This window comes from Bemisia tabaci, chromosome 2 (genome assembly GCF_918797505.1).
Source record: "Bemisia tabaci chromosome 2, PGI_BMITA_v3".
Classification (NCBI taxonomy): domain Eukaryota; kingdom Metazoa; phylum Arthropoda; class Insecta; order Hemiptera; family Aleyrodidae; genus Bemisia; species Bemisia tabaci.
The window spans coordinates 73,664,118-73,690,890 of record NC_092794.1 but is presented as its reverse complement, the minus strand read 5'-3'; the positions used below and the strand labels follow the sequence as shown (position 1 = coordinate 73,690,890).

At 36.6% G+C, this 26,773-nt stretch overlaps 1 protein-coding gene across 3 annotated transcripts in view; it reads left to right on the top strand.

Annotated features, from left to right (window-relative positions):
- The window catches only part of LOC109039270 (serine/threonine-protein kinase SIK3), a 43,050-nt gene that overhangs the window by 3,932 nt on the left and 12,345 nt on the right, over nucleotides 1-26,773 (top strand). Inside the window, exons 4-17 of one of the 3 annotated variants that reach the window (XM_072296213.1) lie at nucleotides 1,523-1,684; nucleotides 2,769-2,890; nucleotides 4,249-4,372; nucleotides 4,942-5,039; nucleotides 6,571-6,690; nucleotides 7,433-7,538; nucleotides 9,399-9,502; nucleotides 10,930-11,046; nucleotides 11,272-11,434; nucleotides 12,724-12,836; nucleotides 13,799-13,935; nucleotides 17,948-18,087; nucleotides 21,840-21,995; nucleotides 26,446-26,597. In XM_072296213.1, coding sequence (XP_072152314.1) covers nucleotides 1,523-1,684; nucleotides 2,769-2,890; nucleotides 4,249-4,372; nucleotides 4,942-5,039; nucleotides 6,571-6,690; nucleotides 7,433-7,538; nucleotides 9,399-9,502; nucleotides 10,930-11,046; nucleotides 11,272-11,434; nucleotides 12,724-12,836; nucleotides 13,799-13,935; nucleotides 17,948-18,087; nucleotides 21,840-21,995; nucleotides 26,446-26,597 — 1,814 coding nt within the window. Of the gene's footprint in view, nucleotides 1-1,522; nucleotides 1,685-2,768; nucleotides 2,891-4,248; nucleotides 4,373-4,941; nucleotides 5,040-6,570; nucleotides 6,691-7,432; nucleotides 7,539-9,398; nucleotides 9,503-10,929; nucleotides 11,047-11,271; nucleotides 11,435-12,723; nucleotides 12,837-13,795; nucleotides 13,936-17,947; nucleotides 18,088-21,839; nucleotides 21,996-26,445; nucleotides 26,598-26,773 lie in introns of all 3 variants that reach the window. The other 2 variants (XM_019054674.2, XM_019054675.2) reach the window with 2 other exon arrangements.

Below are 26,773 nucleotides of genomic sequence, written 5' to 3'. Positions count from 1 at the left end.
GAACATGCTAATAGCCTCCTACTGAAGAAATTGTTTTTTTCGTCCCTAGACTTTTAAAAAACTCAAAAGACTGTCAACATGAAAGACATGAATTGTGTTTTGTTTATAAATCTCAGATTGAATAATGTGACTCTTAGTTCTATGTTAAGTAGAATCAACTAGTTGTCGAGCAATCAGTGCAAGCTATGAACAGCACATGAGGACTTAAATGTAACAATAGCTGATGTGGATTCTTCACATTATGAGAAAATCACGTTTGAAGTTTCCGAAGCTTTGCACTTTGCCGCTCATAGAACTGAGAGGATTTCTATGAAGATTCTCATGAAGAGCAACTCTTCTCGTAAAAAACACGCGTTTTACAATTAATGAAAGTAAAACATTGAAGGAGTAACAGCGATTTGAAGAAAATGTGACATCCGCTATTTTTACAGAAACCATTTATTTATGCATGAGAGAAAGTCTTCAGGAAGGGTAAGGCTGGTGAAACGATTGAAATGAACCAAAAGTACATATGTCCATGCTGGGTCATAATAAAGTTCAACAAAAAACTAAACCGTTTGTAACTTCTACAACAAAAGTAAGGAACAAATTTTGAAATCAGTTAAAAAATCAACAATTCCGGCAAGACTGCCCCGATATTTATCAATTGAGTGTCAGCTGCAGCCCGTGGCCGGTGCGAGGGCAGTTATTGCAAGTGCGTTCTAATCTCCACGGTTTCCTGCTGCGCCGGCCAGGGAGAACACTGAGAACAGTGGATTTTCATATCTGCTGTTTTTGCAAATAACATGGTTTTCAGTTCATATCCCACCGGAAAATTGCGCTGGAAGTCTGAAACTTTGCACAGGCATTCTTGAGGGCTCCAGAATTAAAAAAAGCGTTTTCCCTTATAATGGCTGATGTCAGCAACCGCTACTGTTACATATAAGTCCTCACATGCTCCTCTTCTGAAATTTTGTTTGATAACTCTTTTGAATATCTAGAGAAGGAACCTCTGTGCAAGACACAGATTTTGTCAAGTGGCTGTCTATTAAATACATAATACTGAACATAGTTATGGGGTGATACGTATTACTAAAGTAAGCATGTAGCGTCAATTTTCTAAAAATTTAAGATAATTCAACCAAAAGTGGCAATTTTTCATCTAAAATTCGTCTGTTAATGCTATTTAAGAGAAGGGGGGTCAAATAGAACATTACGTTAATTATTTAGGAGAGTGCAAACCTATGTAACCTGGAGGAGGGGAGTGAGAAAATTGGATTTTCAGCATTATATATTTTGTTAACGGAGCATCATAAGTATGCACTTAACATTAATAAAATAAGGATCTCAAAGATGTTTATGTTCTTCTTCTGTTTGATAAAACTTAAGTCACTGTTTATTCCTTACGGAATTCCCCCTGTTAACTTACTTTTTTTCTTTTCATCATTTCTCCTATTAAAATTTTGGAATAGCACTGGCATTATCTGTAAGGATAAAAGCTGTAATAAATGGTTAGATTCAATTTTCGATTGTTTGCTCTCAGATCATTTAGTTGCGAATGGAAGTATGAGTGAAAAAGAGGCATGCCGCATGTTTCATCAGATACTCTCCGCCATAAGTTACTGTCATCACAAGAAAATTGTTCACAGAGATATTAAGGCTGAAAACTTACTATTAGATGAAAACATGAATATAAAACTAGCAGGTACGTCAATCCTCTATTATCTATAATACCTACTAATGATATATCTGAAAGCAGAGTTTACATGGGGAGCCTCCCAAGGCTGATCAGGATGAAATTTTTTTTCTTACCCTCTTTGGGTGAATTTATTTTTACACCTAAACCCACTTCGGTCAGTAAGCAGCCTCAAATCTTACTCTCCAATATAAAATTATAAGAGTAATGCATAATGCCTGAGGCCTGAGGCTCAAAGCGCTTCAAAGGATTGGACCACAAAGCAGTCTAAAGGCATATCACTTCAATAACTAACATGTGCCCCATCATTTCCCCTGAAATTTTCTGATCCCAGAAAACCCTGCACAGAAGTACAATAGCTTTTCCTCCTAGCACATTACGACCTTTGATGGACTGATAAACTTTCTATCTTAGGTCAGGCAAACTCCGAGGTACATATTTATACTTGGCACACCCTTTAATCCCCATTTAAACCCTTCAATGATTACATGTGGCTCCATCCTTTGCTGTAACAAAACTCAAACTAGAGAGAGGAAAGGATGAAAGAAAGAAAATAGTTCAGAGCACTCAGCCAAGGATTCCAAATGAGGTCAAAGGTAATTGTAAAGCAAGTCCTCCATTGATATTTCAAAGTGATGCCATGTTTTCTGATCGTGGCTCCTCCAAATTTCATCTATAACCATTGTGGGAATATTTCATCTTGTCCGTAAGGATGGGGAATGCAGAGATTAGTTTTGGTTTTTACTACCTCAAGTAGCCCACAAGGGCTAATCCTGCGCTTTTAATCCTGTCCTCCCCTCCGTCCCTAACAACCAGTTCCAGGCAACTATTGTTTGAGACCATCAACTCGGGCCTCCTGACCGGGAATCGAACCCGGGACCTCCCAATCATAGAGCTAGTGCTACAACCACTACACCGTAGGAGGCCGACAGATGGACGTGTAACATCAAAATTGAAAAGAGCAGTAGAATCTTTGGACTGGCTCCCAGAAATAATGACTAAGTTGAGCCAGCAGTACAAAGGTGAAGGCCAAAGTCCTCTGTTTGACCCAAGTGAGAATCCAATTTGATCTTGTTTTCATCTTTCCTCACAGATTTTGGATTTAGTAATTATTTCGACGATCAGCTCATGTCAACATGGTGTGGGTCTCCACCATATGCAGCTCCAGAGCTGTTCACAGGAAAAAAATATGACGGTCCTCGAGCTGATATTTGGGTAATTTCCAAACTTTCCTCCTTGACTATTTTGCTTCTTCTTTTGTCTCTATTTCAATTTTCAATATGATGACACTTTATGAATAGCAGTGTTTGAATCTTGACAAAAAATCCCACCACTTTCTTGGTTCATATCTTATTATCTAGGGATTGTCAAGGTTTTTGTAGGGGCCAAAATGGTTTTTTCTTAAATAATACATGATGAAAACAGAATGTCTTCTAGCATTTCAAAATCAGGCTTTTCCTGACTGATTACACATTTTTTCAGCTCATTTTCACCCAGTGGATGACTGGAGAAGGTACCAATTCAAGCACTCTAATATGTATCTCATCTTCAAAATTTCATGTAGAACACAAATCGCGCAACAAAAATTACTGAAATAATTGCCAACCAAGATGCTAAGGTTTTTATTCAACATTGGTTGCAATAACTTTGAATTTCCCGCTCACAAGATAAAGAAGAGTCTGCATGAATCAAATTTGGCACTTGAATGGTTTTGGTAGGCTTTTTAATAAAGCGGTGTTCAGTATGATCCTTTCCCACCCCTTGTTATTCAAAATGTAAATAGCCTGTAACAGCTAATGGGCCTAAGTGCAATCATTGAGATTGCCATATTTTCTTACTGCAAAGACTGTTTGCGGTATCATTTACTGTGCTATTTAACTGAAGTAGATTATGGATTTTTTTTTAATGAGCGGGAAGATTGTGTTTATGTATCAAAAAACCTCATTATACTGGTCAGGCATTACTTTAAAAACTCTTTGTCGCACTAATTCTGTTTTAAAAGAAATTTTGATGTGAAATCATGTATCATAATGCTTGAATTTGCACCTTGTCCAGTGGTCGATTGAATTCTTTTTATGGGTCTCGTTTTAGATTTTAGTCAGTATTGAGCAAAAAAGTTTGTTTAGTTTCCAGTGTTTTTGTACCTAGGGACCTCTGGAAATGCCTCTGGGGCTGAGGATGTGTCTCTTGGAACTGAGTCGCAAAATCATTGTCATCACATTTATGTATCTGACTACCTGTCTTGAAAAAATAAAAGCTAATGAAAAGTTTGGGATTATGCCTACAAATTTGTAAGAGTTGGTGCTCAGAAGATCCTTATTTTTCTTCATTTTTAATTTTAAGTCCAGTAAATCAACTGTACCAGTGCCAGCTTACATGTAGTGTAAAAGTCGTTTTCGGAAGTCAATGTGGGCAGTTAGTGACTCTTTGGAGTTGATTTCCTAACTGTCCTCACAGTCCTCAAATTCGTTGGACCGAAAATTATTGAGAAATAATCCTGGTACGGGTGGTCTGGGACACCCTGTGTATGTATCTAAGTCTCTTGGATTGATTTCCCTTTTTTTACCTTCCAGAGTCTTGGGGTGGTCTTGTATGTTCTAGTTTGTGGGGTCCTACCATTTGATGGCAAAACTCTAGAATCATTACGAACGCGAGTTATCAACGGAAAATTTCGCATACCTTTTTTCATGAGTGCAGGTATTTTGGTTTCATACTTTGTATTCATAGGATCTTTTTTTGCCCCTTTGACAAGATTAAATGTGAAACAATTAAATAAAACATTCAACAATTCATACCAATCTTCTTAAATTTTTTGCAGATTAAACACATCTTTCTTCTAAGGCCATTCCGTGTCCAATATAAATTAAGTGAAAATTAATTTTGTGTAAATTATCTTCATAAATTTTTTGCAGATGAAACACATCTTTCTTCTAAGGCCACTCCATGTCCAATATAAATTATGTGAAAATTAATTTTGTGTAAATTATTCTCAAACCAAATTAACTCCAAGTATTACAATGTAACTAACATCAATACTTGAAATGTTGTATCATCTTTTATTTTCTTTTTTCCTGTAATTTTATTTCTTACTCTTCTTACTTTTATTTTTCATCAAGAAATAAATTAATCAACTTTTTTTAGTTTAACATACCCTTGTTTGAAAAAAAAAGAAGCCAAATGGATTGCCCAGAAAACCCAATTGTCTTCAAATTTCTCTGTCTTTTTTGAGATGCCTGAGACTAATACTTTCATACTATTTTTTTCAGACTGTGAGCATTTAATTAGACATATGTTGGTTGTGGATCCAGAAAAAAGATTAAGTATAGCTCAAATACGGAAGCATCAGTGGATGGCTAGGCTGAAGGTTAGAAATTTTTTGGTTTTTTTTTTTATCTCAGTTTTTTGGGTTTTTTTTTATATTTATTATTTTTTTCCTCTCATAAAGAAACAGTCAAAATGCTGCAGAGTAGTCTGGAAGTCATCCATGAATGGATTGATATTGATAGGACTGTCATAAACTCTCCCAAATCAGAGGACATGGTTTTCACATGCAGAAAGTACACTCATATCCCTTCAATGCTGAATGGATGGGCCGTATCATGGTCAGACAAGGCTAAATATCTTGGTTTTATCATGAAAGCCAAACGAAAATTCAAAGAATATATTTTAACGAAATGCAAATGATTAAAACTCACTTAATCCATAAGCTTCAAATTGTAAAAACTACGATTTGCTTCAACATTTGTAGGCTCTTTTTTTTGTGATAAAATATTCGTAAATCACACTTGAGTAGCAATATCAACATGTTGGTGTTGATTTTTTCCTGTACTAAAGTTCATTGTTTATAGAAAGCCACATCAGCAAATCATTAATATGAAGAAAAGGTTTAAATCATTGCAACCCACCCATGTCCCTTGCTTTAAGAAAAACTCAAAACAGCTGTAAAACTACATAATATTTAGACAGTAAACTCTCAATCTGTGCATGCAATCTTTTGAAAATTAATGAAAATACACAATTAACAGGTAGCCATTCAATGAAGGGGAAAAGGTAAGTTGAGTCCCAAACGATTTTTTGAGGGTAAGTTGAGTCCCGTCAATTAATCACCCATAGGTAAATTGAGTCCTGTCAACTAATCACCCATAGGTAAATTGAGTGAACAGTGAATAGTAGTGGAAATAAATAAAAATACGAAGGCATCGTCAACATCTCCTTCACTTAAAAATGGCAAGCCGAAGAAATATTTTAAATAATTGCTGAGTTCAGATCGAGAGTTTTTATACACTGTCGCCAAGCTGCACTTTTGTCTGTGGCGCCACCAACTCTGCCCAAGATGAAAGCGACATCCCTTAAGTCTAACATTCGGCCATACTCAACGAGCTGCTTTGTGTATACCTTCTTCGAAGTCCAAAAAAACTTCTTTCGGTTGGAACTTTAAACCTAAGTATTCACAGCGCTTGACGACAAACCGAAGTGCTGTTGCGTACGTATCAGTTTTTTTGTCAGGCAATAACAAGAAAACCAATGGAACAAATCGACCTTTATAATAACCATGAATCGTGAATATTTGCAGATGAAATTTAAGCTTTTTACAATCACTTAACTTCACAAAACATTTACTTCATTTCTTGCCTCTCACGCACACTCTCCCATCCTCACACATACAGTGATAATGCTACCGGGACTCAATTTACGTACCACCCATTAGGAGTCGGGACTCAATTTACCTTCTCCCCTAATGACCTCAATGCATTGGGACTCAACTTACATTCGTCCCAATGAAGAACATATGTTGTTTTTTCCTGATGATGTTCAGTCATTGCATGTTTAAAGGACATTTCTCTTCTGAAATAATAACTTTAATGTTAAATTGATTGTTTGTTGAAAATTTTCAGGATGATTCAGAAGAATTAATATGGGAGGATAAACCCTGTACCAACCATCCTCCTCTAAACCAATCTGTGATACAGCATATGTTACAGCTTCCTGGACTTGATAGAGAAAAAATTATAAATGTAAGTTGGATGAACAATCAGGCAAAGTGTTTTAGTTGGACATCCGTGGTTTACACCACCTTTGTACCTCGTGTATCCTTAGCCGCTTGGAGAGTCTATAGCTCAAATAAAGATGACAGAAAATTAGTCAAAACCTGAGCAATTACTCAAGTCTTCAGTTCAGATGTTATGTTTTTTACAACTTCTTTATATCTAGCTCCTTCTACGAATATTTGAATCTTAACTGTCTTAACCTTTTCAACTGTATGGTCCTAAATCTAGTTAACTTTTGAACTAAGATGAAAGGATCATGTGTGTCAGATTATGGGAATCGAAAATGACATCATATTCGACGTCATGACTAGACAGCTTGTCTGGTCTGGTCATGTCAATAGAATGACGGATGAAAGGCTGCCAAAGAAGTTGTTTGATTGGGTTGCTCCTGGGATGTGACAAAAGGGACGCCCAGTGAAAGGGTGGCAACAGGGGGTTTTGGAAAAAATGAGGGTTTGCCAACCTCCTGAACCCCTGGCTTTGGGAGGATAGGGGACTTTGGCGGCTAGGTGTTGCAGAGCGCCAAAGAGCGCTATAAAAGCGGCTTTATACATACATGAAAGGATCATCAATGCTCATTTTAGTTACAAAATTAAAGCATAAGTCTCAGTTCTCTTGTCACATAGAACAGGAAACCACAACAGCTAAGCATGTGTATAAATTTATATGTATCATTATTTTTAAACTATTATGTTTCTTTAATTTTCAGTCCGTTCAGCAGTTACAATTTGACCATATAAGTGCCATTTATCATTTAATTGTAGATAAACTGCAGAAAAATGAATCAAAAACACCAATCAATAGTCACAAGCATGGTAAGTCTGCATTTAAGTCTTGCATTTAATTACTAAGTGTCCAGTCTCTTCAAAGTGTCTTTGTGACATGTTTCACCATTTAACCAGCAATTAAATCAGCTTATGTGTTGAATATCAGATGCTCATTGCTTTGTTTTAAAAGCTGTGGTTTTTTCTTTGTCCTGCAATACTGATGACATATGTTAGTACCATCCACAACCTATCAATATTACTTGCATCCAGGCCTGCCACATCCCATCTTGGGCCCCGGTACAAATTCTAAGGTCCAAGCCCTGTGAATGCCACCTCCCCTTCTATCCACCCCCATACCACCAGAAAAACAATTTGTTATATCATGAAAATCAGAAAGGTTAGAATAAAGATGCAGTAAATAAAGTAAATAAATGCTCGTTAATTTTAAGGAAAGAAGTTTATTCACATTCAAAAAACAATTTACACACTAAAATCTTGTATATAGGTAGAAATCTTCAAATAAGTAAGAATAATTCAACGTGTCCCGGCGTACTTTTGAAAATTTATTGACCTTCTGCGAAATTTTCAGGGTTTTTTCACTTCTCCTTGGGAGACTAGGGTTTTATGTGAATTCGAAGTAGTGTGTCACAGGCGGGCCCAGGTACCAGGGACCCAGTATCCCCATTCTTGTGGCGGGCCTGCTTGCATCTGTTCATAAGTGTATTACAAGTTGCTTTTAGGGAGGATTAATAGAGCTGCACCTGTGGTACGTTGCATTTGGTATGTCTATGCCATGATAAGAGGAGGGAAGGCATGAACTTTATGGTCATCCATAAAGGTCACGTTAAGTTCCAAAAGTTAATTCTCTCTTCCACCTTATCATACACTAGGCATGTACCCCTCTGCAATATTACATTTCTCTGTGTTAGGCTTTCTCCCTCTTCTTTCATAAAAAATCAGCATTTTTGGTTGATACATTTATCAAAAATTTTTATTGATTTTGGCGTGATGTTTTCCAGTGTCAGAATTTCTCCTCCTCCCCCCCCCCCCCCTTCCTTCTACATGATGGATTTAATGAACGGCCCTGTAGCTCTAACTTGCTTCTGATTAGTGTGTCCAACTTTTAAGTCGCAGACTTGTGTACAGAGCGCACTTACTAGAACTCTGTCAATGTGTCAGTAAGTAATTTCCTGGCTGCTACGGCACAATTCTAGGGGTGTTCAAACGAATTCTTGCCGGAACTCTTTCGATATCGTCTCTTATTGAAACTGGCGGCAGTACCGACAGTGGCGATGATATCGACAACAGCCAGCCTTATCGGATTTTTGAGAGCTCGCACTCAATGCATTGTTGCCCCTTGTGTCGGTTTATCAGATTGCCTGGCGCGGCGGCGCATGAAATAGATGTACACACGGCAACAGCTTATTTTCGCCAGCTCCGAAAACTCTGATCGCTATCGGCAAGAGCGCTCTTATCGTAACTTTTTCTTAACGGAACTGTTTCGGTAGCTTACCGACAACCGATTGAACAGCCCTACACAATTCAGGGTCTTTTTTTCCTATGATGCTTTGCTGTAGCTGCTGAGCTCATACCTATTTGTCACTACCATGCATTCATATGTACATTGATGTCAAGCATACTTTATGTGTGTGCGTTCATTACCAATATTCTGATTTTCAACCAATGGATCTCTTTGATGTATCCATCATTTTATGATTTCTTTGAACTTGAAACCACTTCAAGAAAATTTTTAGTCTCCAAATTCAGATAAATAATTCTCTATACTAACAGATCAAATGCTGAATGTATAATAGTATCCATTGATGTGGAGTGGTATTTTATTCTTGATCAGTTTTATTCTCAGATTAGAGTTGATATTTCAATTGTCTCGTGCTGTACTTGTTGTAGATTCGACAGAAGGGTGTGAAGAACAGGGATTTAGTATGCCTCTAGTATCAATGCCTATGTTACCACATCTAAGTATGGTGCAAGATCCTCAACTACTGGAAAAGGTAATTTTCTTCATTATTGTCAAAGTTTGCCCTAACACAATAAATTTCATCTCAGCTTGAGGCGCAAAATCAAGAGACACTACAAGCTGATATCTAAGAATTCATCCTCTCTGTATATCTGTTTCCATTCTATGATGTTTGCCTCAGTTCTCTCATTTTTTAGTATCAACACTCCCCCCCCCCCCCCAACAGCAAACCAAAGCACTACATGTAGTCATTGAAGTGTAAAAAGACACCTTTTAAGCACCGTATATACCCGCAGATAACCCGCCCCTTTTCTTCCTATTTCAATGCTCAAAAATCAGGGTGCAAGCTATCTGTGAAACTCACTGAAATTGCATACCTATCAGGTGCTACTTGACAATGCGAGCGAAATAGACCACCAGGGGCGTGTGTGGGTTATACGGGAATTTTTTTTCTTTGACACACTCAAAATCTGGGGTGCGGGTTATCTGTGGGCGTACACAGTACTATTATCTGAAGAAAAAGTTGCAATACTGTTCTTAATTGAACTGAATTTTCCATATAATTATAATTCTGGTCTATAAGGAAACCAGGCTCATTTTTTAACCATTCAAATATGAGAAAGGAAAGAAAATTGCAATTTGATCTCAAGTTTTAGTGTATTTTCTGAAGGAAATACGGGTGAAATTTGAGCAAAATCGGCTGAGCCGTATAAAAACGGCGATCTATGAAGTTTAGACGGCGCGGCCGTTTTTTATATTTTTTCTCAACTTTGATCTAAATACTGTTCCTACTGGTACATTGTGCAAACTTTTTTCATGAAAAATTTAGCTTGCATCATGCGGAGAGAATGTAGCTATAATTAATCGATATTGCCGCTGAACGCAATCTGCAACAAAGTTCTGGCTGATCCTAAAAAAAGATTTGAATACACAGAGGTATATAGTACACAGTTGAATATGGTGGGACATATTTTTTTGGGATGATTTCTGCTTTCAAATCGATGAGATGGTCCAAATTGTAATTTTATCATATCCAAGCACAATCCCTTTTTTAAGTATTTGTCGGGCTGTGAAATTGTAATTATTGGATGATACAATGGCTCTTTGTTATAATTGATACTATGGTGGTCAATTACTGCAAGTATAATGATACCCTCCCAACCATGTGGCGATCTGTGTCGGAGGTCTGCGATGGATAGTGGGAATTTCTTACCAGCATATAAAACTGTAAATGCATTTTAAAGTTATGATAATGCTACAGAAATTCAACCCTCTTATTTGCATCAGCCATTAAACTCCTGATTTTTTGTTGGTTGCCCAATAGTAAAAGAAATCCAGATTCATTTTAAAAATACTCAAGTGTAGTCCTCATTTTGTCTCGTTTATGGAAGCATTGATCTTCAATACTGTTAGCTTGCAGTTGGTCAGATGTCTAATCATTTTTAATGCACTGTGTTCTAGTTTGGGGATGTTGACATTGAAAGTGATAAAAAAGATATTCCAAATAGTGTGGATGATAAATATCAGCTGACTACTAGGAGACATACCGTTGGCCCTGGAGACTCATGTCATACTCAGGTAAATTCACAATTTTTTACTGCATTTTGCACTGCTTTTCTCCCATTTTTATTTTCTATTTCCGCTCTTTTTTCATTATTTTCTTAAAGAACTGTCTTCGTAAGCAATTTTTAATAGTGTAAAAATTCAATTACAAGTTAAAATTTTCAATTTTAAAGGAACTTGGAATTTATTACTAGTATGCTGTTCATGTTTTAATGCGTGTGGTTTTCTTTTACTCTTTAGTTACTGGAAACTCATTATTTGACTTGTGGTCAGAGAGAAATTCCCAATATCCTGCCAAATACAAATTTACCTCTGAATTTACCTCTTGTCCAAAATCAGCCTCCACGAAATTTCACAATCAAAGACCAGCACTTGCTCAAACCTCCACCTGTCATGGGTGCCAGTGAGTACAATTATTTAATCCACAGTTTTTTACTCACCATTTCATTTAAACTATTGATTAAATAGAGTGTCTACTAGTCTAGAAAGTCTGGAAATACTGATTACTGACCTGGTATTGATTTTTTCAAGGCGGTATAGAGGTACTGCGAAAGTACAGAAATCTTGTAAAAAGGTCTGTAATTATTTTTCTTTTGCCGTGCTGTTTTTTCAAAACAGCCCAGAAAGGTTGTGCAATCCCTTGCACATCGATTTTAAGTGCAATATTTGCCCACTGGACTACAATTGTGCAATGAGTTGATTTTCAGGCTACTAATAAGCTTTGAATTTCTTGGCTACATTATTTTCACGACTCTGGCATGAATTTCGATATTTTTTTAATTTTATTACATGATGGCTCTGCTGAAAGACTGATTTTTCTACTGATGAGGTACTGAATTTTTTGAGAAGGACTGTAAAAGAACTGATTTTTTGCTAGCCAGTTTTAGGAAACACCCCACTCAAAGCAGCAAAAGTCCAAGGGCAGTTTTTCTTTTTGGCCAGCACTCAAGTTTCTCCAGAGGGAGATGTAAAAAGAATAACCTAAATTAATAAGTAACCTCTTGAACTATCACTAATTTTCTTTACACATGATGATTTTGATTGATTTAAAGCCTTGATTTTTACAAGAAAAAGAAAGGAGGAGGGAACATATGTTTGAAAACCATTTAAATCATATGCAAGAAAAAGTTTGCGAAAGTCTACGTTTATTATTGGTAGGTTTTCATCTTTCTTTTTCTGTGCAAACCTGGTCATCAGTGATGAAGGAAAACTGCCCACGGACGCGGGAAATTTGAATAAGCATGTTACAATCTACCAAAATTGCACTTTGAAGAGTGAATTTCTGATTTTTCTGATATGCCCATTGTGATATTTGAGTGATTTCGCCTACAAAGTGTCTACTTACTTGGCTGCACCTCTTGTTTGCAACAGACCTACTGAAAATAGCTTTCTCTCACAATTTATTTTCTTCAACTGGAATCTTCATAACAGCCATAGCTACAGTTTTCTTTGACATTTTTCCAGGTTTTTGTTCAAAATTGTTGCTAGAACACTGGTCTAGACTCTTGTATTGATATTTTAATTTTAAGTTTTTAGGGACTAAGGTCCCTTTTCCTGTAAATTTGTTATATTCAGCAGGAGGATTGTGTAAGTTTTACTCTTCGCAGTGGTGAGCTTGTGAAATTGTTTCATTTTTCATCAGTAGCTTGCTATTGTAAGTAACCTCTTTTAAATGAAACTAAATATTTCCAGATGCAAATGGTTTTGGGAGACGCGCTTCGGATGGCGGTGCCAATCTCAAGATGTATTATCAAAGATTGGATGGTGTTTGCAGTCAGCCCGGTAGTAACGAAGAGCTTCAGCTGGTTTGTATCAAATTTTATCTAAATTCATTTGCTTTACTATCATGGTTAGAGACCCTAGCATTTATTTAGCGCCATTTGCAAGAATTTTTAAATCCTGTTTTTAAGCTCTGGCATGATCTTGAAGTTTGGCTGATTTTGGATATGTAATAAGAATTTCGTTAATTTTGGAATTCACCGCAAATTTCGAGAATTTCAGCAGCTGATGAAAATTTGGCAGTATTCACCACAAATTCGAAAATTATCGGAGAAGTGATCTTTTTCAAGTTCGGCGACGTGGAGTTTTTAGCAAGTTTTCACTTTCGAATTTTTTTTTCTTTAATTTACTTACTTTTACTTACTTATTTGCTTACTTTCTGATCTTAAGATCCTGTTGTTTAATTTTTATTTATTTAAGAAAGAGTTTCTAAATGTACCTGAAATTCTTCAATTCCCTCTACTTTTGTTTAAAATAAAGAAAACAATAATAAAATGCACTAAATTTTAAGAAAAAATTATCAGTTTCTAGTGGAAATGGTGGGATTCTCAGATTAACTTTTAGGTCTTTCAGCAAGTTTTTTAGGATTTATTGCTAGAATTTAGGCCGTGCAGAAAATTTAAAGCAAGAATTTGGCAATTTTCAGCAAGAACTTGAGTCGCTATGTATTACAAAAAATGGGATCTCTACATATTGAGTGGCTCCTCAATCGTGAGCAATTCCAACTTCATAGGGTCAATATTAGTTCGGAAACGGACAAAAATAGGCTTGCAGAGTTTTGTGCAATAACTGAGCTAAAAATGGTGAGCGCAAAAAGATGATGAAGGTGCATCACAACACATAGGTAAATCGTCGCAAACCAGTGAAACTTCCTTTACCTTGCACTCTTGGTAACTCCAGCCCAGCGCATTCAAAATCTCCAGGATTTAGAGGGCTTAAGATTTTATAAGATAGAATTTACTAACTTGACACTCTCACTTTTCAGCAGCCAGGAAGTCCAACAATTGCGCAAAGGTCTCAGCCATTGAATACTTCTGCCATTCCTAGTATAGAGGCTATCTCACAAGTCAGTGCTGATTTAATAGGATCTAATTCAGAAGACGTGTCTCCAGAATTACTTTCCAGGTGTGTCAATAACTCTCTTTTTCTCGTGTGGTCAATACTACTACATATCCTACATGCGTGATAATATTATCCTTCACAACTGTGCATTTTCATGAGGATGTAAGCAAAGAAAAAATTTTGAGAAATAAATATCCTTTACCTATAATGCTCAAGTTACCTTACATCTCAATTTAAGGCTAGGTGCACTTTACTTTTGATTAGGTTGGATCAGAAATGCAAAATTCCATCAAAATTATGAAATTTTTGGCAATGTACTCATTCTGAGGATCTAGAAATGCGGTGAAACAGTGGTAGCCCAACTCTCAAATTCTGTCCTCCTCCCTTCACTCTTCTCATTCAATCCTCTTGGTCCTGATAACCCAGTGCTACAACTTCTTCCGAGTCCTTAATGTAGCCCTTTTTTAAAAGGCTTCTTGGTTTTATAGCGTAGTTGTGTAATTAATGGAACTTTAATCGTAATTGCAATTAACTTTTTTACTTTTAATGGTAATCAGATTGAAACACCTATGAGAGTTAGTTTAACTTCACTTAAAATAGGTCAGTGACCTAAAACTTCTGCAGAACATCAACAACGTGCCTTTCACATAAACTTACATTGAAAAGAAAAACGAAGAAGTTCATTAAAAAGTTTAAAAAAGCACTTCTTATGGGAAGAAAAGCTGATATAATAGCGGACCAACTAAAGCCTGACGGTTGTTATGATGTAACTAGGCCATGTCTTTAAATGTGAATGTGGACTGAGGATTTGCCTTGGCAGAACGCCAAAAATATCATTTTAAATGGGTCCAGATTTTGGTGACTTCAAGAATCAGTAAAAAAAAATAATTATCAAAACTGAATCAAAATTTTCAAAAAAAAATTTTTTTTGAAGATTCTTTCAATGCATGTACAAATATATTAATTGTAGAATCACTGTCCTTCCATTGTGGGGAGGGAGGACAGTGCTTCTACTTGTATCAATTTTTTTTTTTGGGGGGGGGGGGGGGCGTGTCCTATACCTGGTGTTCCAGAGCACCTTTGCACTATCTTTTTTTCGGAAACGGCCGAAAATTGAGCTTTGGGACGAAAACTTCTAAGGGTATGTAAATCACCCCGAAGAATTCAATGAAAATATTTTCAGCTCCCAAAACCCCATTTTGGGGGGTTTTTAAGGGGGCGCACCCCGTTTCTCGCGTATTTCAGATAGGAGGGGTATCTTTTGAGTTGGGATTTAAATTCTACGGCCAAAAATAAGAACTTTCTGTTCTATTCACTTTTTCCCTAAACCCCCGTTTTTTGGAGTTACAGGGCATTTTGGGGAATTTTTTTGGGCTAAATTCAATCAGACACTGTAGGCGTTAAAATTATCCAATTTTCAAAATTTAAAAGTCTCCCAAGAGAAGAGGTCAATAACTTTTTATTGATGTGGAACCTGACCCCTGTTGATCCAATAGTATGAGGACCACGACCCCCCGAAATTTTTGGGGCTTTTGAGAGCTGTAAGTCGAAAATTTCAAATGGCAAGGATATGTTTTGCCTTAAGATCTGAATTCTACGCGAAAAGTTACATAGAACTGTTATGGCGTACGGCCCATTTGCCTCATTTTTGTGATCCCCTTTTCCATCCAAAAATACACGGCTTCTTATGGGGAAATGGGGTTCTAAAGTAAATTGGAGCAAATAGGCCGTGTGCCATAACAGTTCTATGTAACTTTTCGCGTAGAATTCAGATCTTAAGTCAAAACATACCCTTGCCATTTGAAATTTTCAACTTATAGCCCTCAAAAGTCTCAAAAATTTCGGGGGGTCGTGGCCCCCATAATTTTGGATCAACAGGAGTCATGTGCCACATCAATAAAAAGTTATTGACCTTTTCTCTCAGGAGACTTTAAGTATATTTTCCGAAGGGAAGATACACTATTGCGTTCTCCCTCATGGTGGGACCTAGACCTGGGACCATGTAAAGAGCACCGATCTCAAGTCGTAGATCACGAAAATATATGTCATTCATTTTGTTATATATATATATACATACACACACATATATATGTATTTCAGCCAGCATGAGGATTTTTCAGTTTTCAGAGCTTTGAGCGGCAGTTAATTTTTAAGTTTCTTGAAACAAAACTTCTGAGGTTTATAGTCCCCTAAGAGTACTTATAAACTGTGAAGAAAAAATCGGAATAGGTTAATTACTTTTTGCACAGCGAGGGGTCAAAGTGGGGGGAGGTTTAATTTTGTCCACGCGATAACTCGAGTAAAAATGAATATTTTGAGCTGAAATTTTGATGGTAGTTAGAGATCTACTAAGACTGGTTTCCTATTGAATTTCAGCGAAATCGGCCGACGCGTTCCATAAAAGTGGCAATTTACCGTTTTACGGGTGGGGGGAGGGGGGGGTAGGAGTAGGAGCGGTCATTTAAATGTTTTACAGGCGGGAGGGGGGGGGGGTGCGTGAAAACTCGAGACATAATGAATATTTTGGACTGAAATTAAAGATGCACTGGTGACTCAATGATGGATTACTGTTTATAGTTGTTCTTACATGTTTTTAGTGCATTTTCCGAAGATACAAAAATGAGGGAATGGATTGGTCTGACTTCAGTATAAATCATAAGTGGGATCCAGGGTCAAGTTTAATCAGCCAAGGGGAACTGATTCGTGAAACATATCTGCGGCAAGAGGGGATGGGTAAATGATTTTCATTCACCAATGTGACGCTACCCTTTGGAAAATACACTCATGCCGCGGTAAATGCGCGGACTACAAAAAAAACCGTCCCCTACTTGCCGGCAACCCCATGGAAAATCCCCTGCCGCTTGCAACAGGGTTTTTAGATTTTGAAAATTGGATAAATTTAACGCCTACAGGGCCTGATTGAATTTGGCCCACAAAAATGCCCCAAAATGCCCCGTAACTCCCAAAAAACGGGGGTTTAGGGTAAAAGTGAATAGATAGAATTTAGATAGATAGACGGACGGACGGACGGACGGAATTTATTAATGCATACAGCCTATAGTAAACAGCTCTGGCATAAGTCAAATACAATTTATACAATAATTACAACAATTTAAGCAAAATGAACTTATACAGGTTCCTCAAAAAATTCTTTTAAATTATGATAAGCTTTATTTTTTTTGTTTTGTTTTTTAATTCAATAGATCAGAAAGTTCTTATTTTTGGCCGTAGAATTTAAAGCCCATGTCAAAAGATACCCATCCTACCTGAAATACGCGAGAAACGGGGGGGCATCCCCTTAAAAACTTCCCAAAATGGGGGTTTGGGGAGCTGAAAATATTTCATTGAATTCTTCGGGGTGATTAACATACCCTCAGAAGTTTTCGTTCCAAAGCAAAATTTTCGGCCGTTTCCGAGAAAGAGGTTGTGGAAGAATGCTCTGGGACACCCGGTATAATAAGAATATTCAAGTTCTTAAAAATTGTATGAAGGTTGAAAAAGCAAGGCAATAAAATGTAAACGTAAGTGAACTATAAATCAATTATGTATCCTAATACAGAAAAATAAGCAACAAAACTTTAACATACTTATTTAAGCCCTTAAATTAAAATTTGTTACATCACATTATAAGTTTAACTAAAAATTTCAAAAAAAAAAGTCTTAACATTTTTCATAATTGAGTTTTCCATCATTCTGAGAAGAGTTCTAGAAAAATTACAGGAAGCACGACTCTCTTAGTACTATCAGAAAACAAATTAAAAAAAAGTTTGCACCACTAGCTCATTTTGAATTTGAAACTTCTGCCGGGTTCTTTCAATTTTGTGTCTTTCCACAGTAGTTTGTTGATTGCCTTCAGTGGTAAAATTTGCAATAAATATGTTGACAACTTTGTGAAAGTAGCCTTACCGTAAGTGTACCAAAGTTTAATGTTGATGAAGAGTTTTCAGCTATTTTTGGTTGCAAAGGCAACCTGCATTTTCTATGTTTATTAAAAAGAAAATAAGAGGAAAATTTTGTGGTGAAGAAGTTGAAGGCAAAATGCAAAAACAATCATGAGAATTTTATATGTTTCCAGGTACATACAAAATTGCGGTGGCACTAAAAGACATTCCTTAGGTTTAGGTTGCACAGAAGAAATTTTAGGGCAGCATCAGTCACAGTCTACTTCAAGGACCCGTCGCAGCGGACTTCTAACTGTTACCGAACGACCTCCAGGTGTGTACCTCTGATTAATATCCTCTTCATCTGCGTCTTTTGTCTTTGTAGCTTTCCTTGCTTATTTTGTTAGCGTAAAAGTTTGATTTTGTGTTGTAATTCTAATTTTTGAAGTTTTGGTTTTATTTTCCGTATCAAAGTCAGTTTTAATTAAATTTCTCACCCTTAGTCCTTCCACCCCTCTCCAAAATATTTACCTCAAACTTCAGTGCATTTTACAAATGCTCATGTTCATAATTCACATAACTGAGAAAAATTTTCACGACAAAATTTTTAAATTTTTTGAAGTAATTCACAACTTTTAATGCCAATTATCATCTCCATTAGGAGAAAATGCTTTTTGTCAAAACCATGGGATTTTCTTGTAAATTAATCTCATTGGTCAACACCGATGGCTACTTAAATGTATGATGCAGCAAATTTAGTTTTTGCGATTGATTTTGAAAAAAATATATACCAAGATAATCTCAGTCGATCCCATGATTGATGGTTTGTCTCATAAATAAAACTGTTTTTTAAGAATTTCTGCAACCATTCCTCACAAACTGAATGACGATTTAGCTCCCATTCTGGTCAACAATTTTACTGTTCAACCTTTTGTAATCTTGTCCTTTTTCACCAACGTTGGCTTTACTGAGTACATCCAAGACAGAAAGACCCTATGCACCAAAAACCCGCTGAAATCCCCCACTTCATTATTCAATGAAACTCATACTGGTGATAAAGGGCTAATTCTGGCTTCCATATCTGTAGTTGATTTTCCCCCAGCTGCCTGAGTGCAATGTTGCCATTTTTGGCAACCTGGCCTTTGTTGGCCCTTGGAAACAATATCAATCACAGATTTGGCGGTCAGAAGTAGCATTTTATCACTAGTATGAATTTCATCAAATTTTGAAGTGGTGGACTTTGGCAGACCTGTGCATAGGGTCCTTTTCCTCCAGAATTCCCTCTCCCTCAGAAATTAGTTCCATTTTGCGCTCGGTGAGGAAATCTACCTATCACGTTAAAGAAGATTATTTTCATCTCCCTACAAGAGTTATTTAGAGCGTTTCTTGTGTTCTTGTATGAAGTTAAAGTTGTAGTCACAGTAGGTGGAAATGGGGTCGTGACTGCTGTCATATGACATATATTGATCAAGCTATGGATCAAGCTATCATTATCTATCAATATGGGAAGGTTCCTAAACCCAAATTTTTTCGGCTGTGGCTGGTTTCAATTTTGGTCAACTTAAAGTCCATAATCAATTAAATTGCGCTTAAACTATTCTTGATTCTTTCTGAAATCTATCAGCAAATTAGACCTGTCTGTGAATTCTCCGTTACATAAAGCAAGCACCAGCGAGTAGAATCAAATAAGTTTTGCTCTTGAAGCCATCGTTTTTTAAAAAAGTGACTTTAGTTATTTTAAAACTTCAGCATGTTTTCTGAAGTCTTCATACTCTTGGAAAGTCGATTTTAATTGTGGTCAATCTTCGTTTTCAACAGAAATTTTTTTTGGCCTCTTTTATCACTGGAAGTTAAATTTTTTGTCCGTACCGTAGACCAACTAAACAGGCTTGTTTTCCTATCAATACGTGCGATAATAATACCGTTTTAAGTTTTTTTGCACTCATAGAGCTATATTCTTGTAGAAGAATAAAACAAAATATCCTTCAAAGTTTTTACTTTCAAATTTAGCCCCCAAATTGCTCTAAAGTCCGATTTCTAGAATTTTGCGCCATCATTTTTCTCCTAAAAAAGCCAGGAAATGTAATTAAACGCTTAATTTTAATTAATTTCTTTAGAACTAACTTAGAAGATGTGGTAGACAACTTTTTTTAAAGAATTTCTACAGATTTGCTCTTTTTAAAGCTACAAATTGTACAATTTTTTACTGGTCTACGGTACAGGACAATAACGTTACGGTACACAAACGGGCTACGGTAAGGACGAAGAGGCATTCGTAAATATTACTGTATGCAAGGGCCGAATTATAAAGAACTGAAATTCATTGGGGAATAAACTGCTAAGTTATAGCATAGCTTATAAGTGCCACTTTTATAAATAATTACAGGCAATAAAGGTAAAAAGAGTAAGTAAATCAGTTTTTCAAAAATAATGAACTGCTTTTATTTTAAAGTAAACACATTAAATAATTAGGGACAAATCTTAGAAGCTGAGTTCTTAAAACAAGCTTGACAACGTTAGAACGTTTTAGGTGCACTTTTACAAAATAAGAAAGAAAACAAAAAGGTAAATTTATCGAAAATGTGGTCACAAATCACCTTAAATAAATATTTAAAGGACGATAAGAAAAAAATAAGTTAGATATTAACGAATAAATATTAAACGAATAAATTGCTATGAACTTCAGACGAAAAAGAGGACTCAAAGTTCTAAAAGACAAAATGAAAAAAATAAAAAGATGGCGATCCTTATGCAATCATCGAAAAAAAAGCCTCCTTCTTCTAAGTCGCGTCGCACTAAAAAAAAATACGTCTCCCTTTTTTTTTTAAATTCCAAATTTTGGTGATAGATAAAATAAAGTAAAGTGGGATGATCTATCAAACAGCGCACCGATTTTTAGATGATTTTCGCATTTTGTCCGTACTTACCGTAGACCCGGCCGCATCGCGCGTCAGCTACGGGCTACGATACCGGACGGCTACGGTGCGGACAAATCGTGTGATTTTTGGCAATGGTGCTCGGGCATATCCACGCATGTGGTTGAAATTCTGGATTTGAGGTTAAGATATCAGAGCGTATCAAAAAATACCAAAATTCGAGAGTTTGAAGTGATTTATGCATTAAAAAGGTAGGTATATGGTAAGGACATCCTAGATGGTCGTTAAACCTAGAAACTCATAAAAAACGGTCAAAATTTACTGTTTCAATGCGGTTTTTTTTCCTCTGCTCGACATCAGCGTGTGATAGTCACGATAACGCAAAAAAAGTAAACAAAGTTCATAAGTGCTGCACTCTAACGGACGAAATGATGCTGAAAAAAGGGGGCTACGGTACAGGACGCGAATTCCGCAGACAAGGCTGCTTGACGCAAAGACGGTCAATATTTTCACTTATTTGGATGAATATAACTGAAAATAATAAGTTAGGTACAAGTTGAGTGTGAATTTACAGCAGAAGTGGAAGTATTTAGATGCAAGATGATGGTTATGTAGCGTTAAAGTTGCGCACTTGAGTCACAGACAGGCTACGGTACAGGACATTTTAGCTGTTTAGGGCCAAAATTCTGATATTAAATGGCAAAAACTGCCTAAAACGATGTTGGGATCTGATTAAACGTAAAATTTTGAACAAATTTAAAAAAAAAAAGGTCAGATTTTTCCATTTTGAAGGGCTAAAAAGTGGACAGACATGGTAGAGCAAAACTTATTTGATTCTACTCCAGCAATCAAGTTAAAAAAACTTGAAACTGTCGGTAAATAAAAGTTTAGCGAGTTTTGGCCCCAGAGTTCAGAAGTGAATTTTAAAAATTTTCAAAGTGAGCCACATTCTTTTTGCTTTTTCGCATTCCATGGTTGCAAGAAAGAGATAGTTTTGCATCGGAAATTCAAACCTCAAAATTCCCCCTCTTTCCATACTCTCTACCCCCTTATTTATTATTTTGTCAGTTTGATTTCCAATATCTGGTATCAATTTTGATTTATGTTTTTGTTCAGTAATCTTTTTTTTTCATTCTTTTTATAATTTGTTTCATTTTGAGTTTTTAGTAGTTTTTGTGCATGGGTTTTTGTTTTTTTGTTACAATTTAAGTTATCAGCCCTGAGTTAATCCAAGAGGTGGAGACCCGAATGAGGAGGAAATATACTCCTCCCCCTTTGCCTCTTCTATCTACTTCCTTGCGTCATCCTCGCATCTTACCCCAAGCGCCTGTTCTTCCAACTGTTCAGGAGTCTCAGCGAGTGTCTGGTAAGTCTAAATATTTTAAGTTTATGTAATGATTTTTTCTCCTCCTTTTTTCTTTCTTTCCAAATGCTTATTACATGTTAAATCCGTGCTTTTTTCTCTCTACCTTGACTGCCCCAGATTCAATAAAAAATCAGAGCAACTGTGCGTGTTAAAACAAAGCACACACAGGACATTGCCTTGATTACAGCAGCAGTGGTGCATTCTATTGGAAAATGTAAGTAACTGTTAGTTCGGGTTGAAGCCTGCAGACTGTGCATTGCGGAAAAAGAGATCTTTTCAAGTCAAGCCGATCGTAAGTGATGGTCTCTACGTGGCAGCTGGTGTGTTAATTTCAAAGTGATGATGGTCAAAATTAACTCTGTTCGTTGCTTTACGGCAAATAAAAATGATCTGGCAGGTCAGAACCTTGTAGTTTCATGGTAAACTTCTATTTTTGGCGAAAAGAAATTTTAATAATAATTTTGTGGTGTATAATTACCATATAATTATGTATAATTTATAGTGGTAGTTACAAATTCGTATGATTATGTATAATTTTTAATGATAGTTAAAAATGCGTATAATTGTATAATTTTTAATGGTAGTTAAACATTTAAAAAAATCATTTGTAAAATTTTGCCACTTTATCTAAAGTCTATCGTAACTGTTCCGAAGATGAGAAATTTCGTTCAAAGAGGCAAATTTGTCAAAAGCAAAATAGTCTCTCTCATACTCTTATTCTGGAGTGATTTTTACAGGCAAAATGTCTATTAAGAATCCCTAATTCAATGTTATCAATTAAGTAACTCTGAGTTTTTAAGACTAAGATCCCTCTGTCTGTAAACGGTCACAAATATTTTAAATATTTTCAAAACATTGTATTGCCAGTTCAGGATCTCAATCTCGATTAAACAGCACAACTTTCAGGTTTTGGTTTGTCCTTCCAATCAAACCAATTTTTTTCGACTCCTAGGTGCTGAAGAAGTCCGAAAATGCCCATATTAACTTCAGGAAAATGGTTTGGTGCCCAGGACGCCGCCATTTTGAATTTTCCAAAATTGAGAAAACTCACGATCAGAGTTTTGCCAATACTTCCTCAACGGTTTATCCCACAAAAAAAAAAACAAAACAAAACAAAAAAACCAGCAGAAAGACCATAAAACTTTCTACCGGAATCATCCTCCTTTTTTGTTTCTAGCTTAATTTTTTGGTCGTGATATTAATGTTTTCTTCAAAAATTAGCTTAAAAAAAGGCGCATTTTTGCCGATTTTAGGAGAAACTTTGTTTCATATCTCCAGCCACGATTGTCTGAGAAAAAAAACTGTTGTGCTCATTGAAAAGAGCGTAAAATTTACTTTCAGAAAACATACATCAGTAGTTCCTAGACTTGATTTAATTCTGTGAAACAGTAATTTATTAGCTCCGCCCTTATATTGTGATTTTGTATATCATCTCCTTTAAAATCAAGAAAGAAAGAAAAAAAAACCTAAAAACGTGGCCCAAACTGTGTAATAAGGTGGTAAAATAGTGCTGGACCCACACTATTTGTGGAGGGAGGGGGGGGGGACAAAGCTCTAAAGTTCTAACATTTTCAATCAGTGCCAAATATTTTGAGCTCTAATTAGGATAAGTACTAAACTGATGGGGGAGAGTGTTCAGCCCAGCTGTAGTTTGCATTGGACTATTAAGTTGAGGTCATGCCGAGAGACCTATAATTTTGGGTATTTTCATACCTCATACAGATTTTTTCTCAGACAATCTTGGCTGGAGATATGAAGCAAAGTTTCTCTTAAAATCAACAAAAATGCGCCTTTTTTTAAGCTAATTTTTGAAGAAAACGTTGATATCGCGACCAAAAAATTAAGCTAGAAACAAAAAGGGAGGGCGATTCCGGTAGAAAATTTTATGGTCTTTCTGCTATTTTTTGGTTTTTTCGTGGGATAAACCGTTGAGGAGATTTTTGCAAAAATCTAATCGTGTGTTTTCTCAATTTTGGAAAATTCAAAATGCGGCGTCCTGAGCACCAAACCATTTCCCTGAAGTTAATACGGGCATTTTCGGATTTCTTCAGCACCTAGGAATCGAAAAAAATTTGTTTGGTTCGAAGGACAGAACTCTAACCCATGTTGAGCGGTGTTATCTTTGTTTCCCAATAAACGGTACTATCTTGATTGTTCTGTCAAGATGATTGGGATATAAATGCATTTGTATTATTGTATTGCTTTCATGGGCTTCGCTGTCTAATTTAATGATTGTTCGGGATTATTTTCAAACTTGTTTGTAATTTTTTTCCCCTCAAAGCAATCTAAAAACTTTGATATTGCATTAATATTACAAGGTATTCTCTCTATATTTGCGTCTGTCGCAAAAGCAAACTAGCGGCAAACTCCAACACCAAGCGTTGATAAATCTCATCATTGACTTGTATATAAAATTGATTAGTTTGATTTTGAAATGCACACTGCTTTTTGTTTAAAATTGCGGAGTGAAAGCAAGGTTGGAGTGTAGGTAATCATGATGAGAAGCGACTGAAGTCAACTCTGACAAGGGGAATTTCTCAAGTTGCCGCCTCCGATCGCGCCGAAAAAAGTCGTACAAACTCTTTGGATGAATCCATTAGACCCGTGTGCTTTTGTTTTTTCCAATGCGCCCTGGAAGCACCCTAAAAAAATGCCAAAAATTCTTGTTTTGAGCGCGCGTCAGACAGAACAGCCAGTGACGCCGCGCCAGGAGGGCTAGGCAAGGCGCAGGAGCACTGGAGTCTATATGCGCTGTTCAGCCGTTCTACTCCCATAACCGGTGGTGGCTCTGCGGTTGAGTGTTCGTCTTGCAGCCATGTGAACTTGGGTTCAATTCTTGATCCAAGCTAGTTCTGTTTTATGATCAAGTTTTATTTTCTCACACATTATCCGCAACAGCTTTTCACATGAAATCGCAATTAGTACATTGGAACTTAACATTCATTTTATTTACAACCATCACCAAACGCAAATTCAATGATTCATAACTTCATCAATTATAACTATAGATGCTTTTTTTTTAATTTTCGAAGTAATTTTCTCATTATTTTTTTCTCGACAATGATGAGAAAAAAAATCATGACATACATGGCCGATCGGCTTGGAGGGGGGGGGGGTGTTGGCTGGAAGAAATATGTTGGTGTGAAGGGGACCGGGCTGGCGGCTAATGTGAAAGAGCAGTGATTGGCGAGATAATCGCGCGCATAAAAAGAAAAGAAAAAAGCATCTTAAGTTAAAATTGAAGAAGACACAGATCATTGATGAATTCGTGTTTGGTGATGGTGGTAAATTAAATTAATGTTAAGATCCAATGTATTGATTGTGATTTCATGTGAAGTGTTGTTGCGGAAAATGTGTGAGAAAATAAAACTCGATCATAAAACAGAACTAGCTCGGATCGAGAATTCAACCCGAGTTAACATGATTGCAAAGTGAGCACCCCACCGTAGAGCCACCACTGGTTGTGAGAGTAGAACGGCTTAACAGCCTATATAGACTCGATCACTCCTGTGCCTTGCCGAGCCCTCCTGGCGCAGTGTCACTGGCTATGGCTGTCCGACATGCGCTCAAAACAAGAATTTTCAGCATTTTTTTAGGGTGCTTCCAGGGTGCATTGATAAAAACAAAAGAACACGGGTCTAATGGATTCATCCAAAGAGTTCGTACGAATTTTTTCGGCGCGATCGGAGGCGGCAACTTGGGAAGTTCCCCTTGTGAGTAAATCCACTATAGTGAGGAGCGGATTATACTCCACTTCATAGTCGATATAGAACAAATAGTACACCATCCACGACACGCTGTGCGATGATCCATACCGAATTTGAATTTTTTTTTTCAAATTCTTTAACGATCATAAAGGTGATAATCAACTGAGCAACTCGTATTAACATGTGAAGTTGAAGTCTGCCTTGCTCAGGACACAGAGGGAATTTAAGAGGGCTCTGAAATAGCTACCCCTTTTTATGAGTAGATCATTCACTAACAGGAAAATCTTAATACCGATTAAAAATATAAATACAGGAGGTAAGACTAACTAACGGCAACCCACAAGAGGCCCTGTAGTTAGTCCATCATTCTCTCTCTTACAACCATACCTCTCTTGTTAGTTCATAACAGCCACCAGCCAGTGCCAGTGCCAGTGAAAGTCTAAAAGGAGAGTTTTTGAAGAGTCTACGGCAAAAATCCATTTCAATCAATGGAGTTGCTCCATTTTCTCTTCGTCTGTTTTGTCTATTGCTTTGTCTATGAATTTCTTAAATGCAAATGCATTTGTCACTTTGCATTTAAGCTCATAACCCTGTGAGTTGTTTGTGGACACATTTGCAATGTACACAAAATCCTAAAGAAGGTTTTTGTCCTGTATCCATTGAGATGAAGACGCGCTTAATTTGTTTTATCATTCATTTTCAACTCATTGTTTCATACTGAAAAAAAGTTTTACTTTTTAAAGTTGGGCGTGAAAGTCTGAAGGAAAGTTCATCGTCATACTTGGTTCAAGAGAGATATAGTCCAGTCCGTAGAGCAAGTGAAGGCACACCGTGTAATCATGAAGCTTCAGAATCCTCTCTTAAAATTATTCAACAAGAATATCAGTTACTTCAGGTAAGAATTACTCTAACACATTTTCCACTGTTTCTTAATCAATGATCATTCTAAATGATTTTAATGTCAAATTTGGGAGTTCGTTTAAGCTGGATATTTAGCATTCTCTTAGCGCATAGTCCAATTCTCTGCCTTTTTCTTTGTTTTATTCTTGATAGGATTCAGCTAAGGCCTGA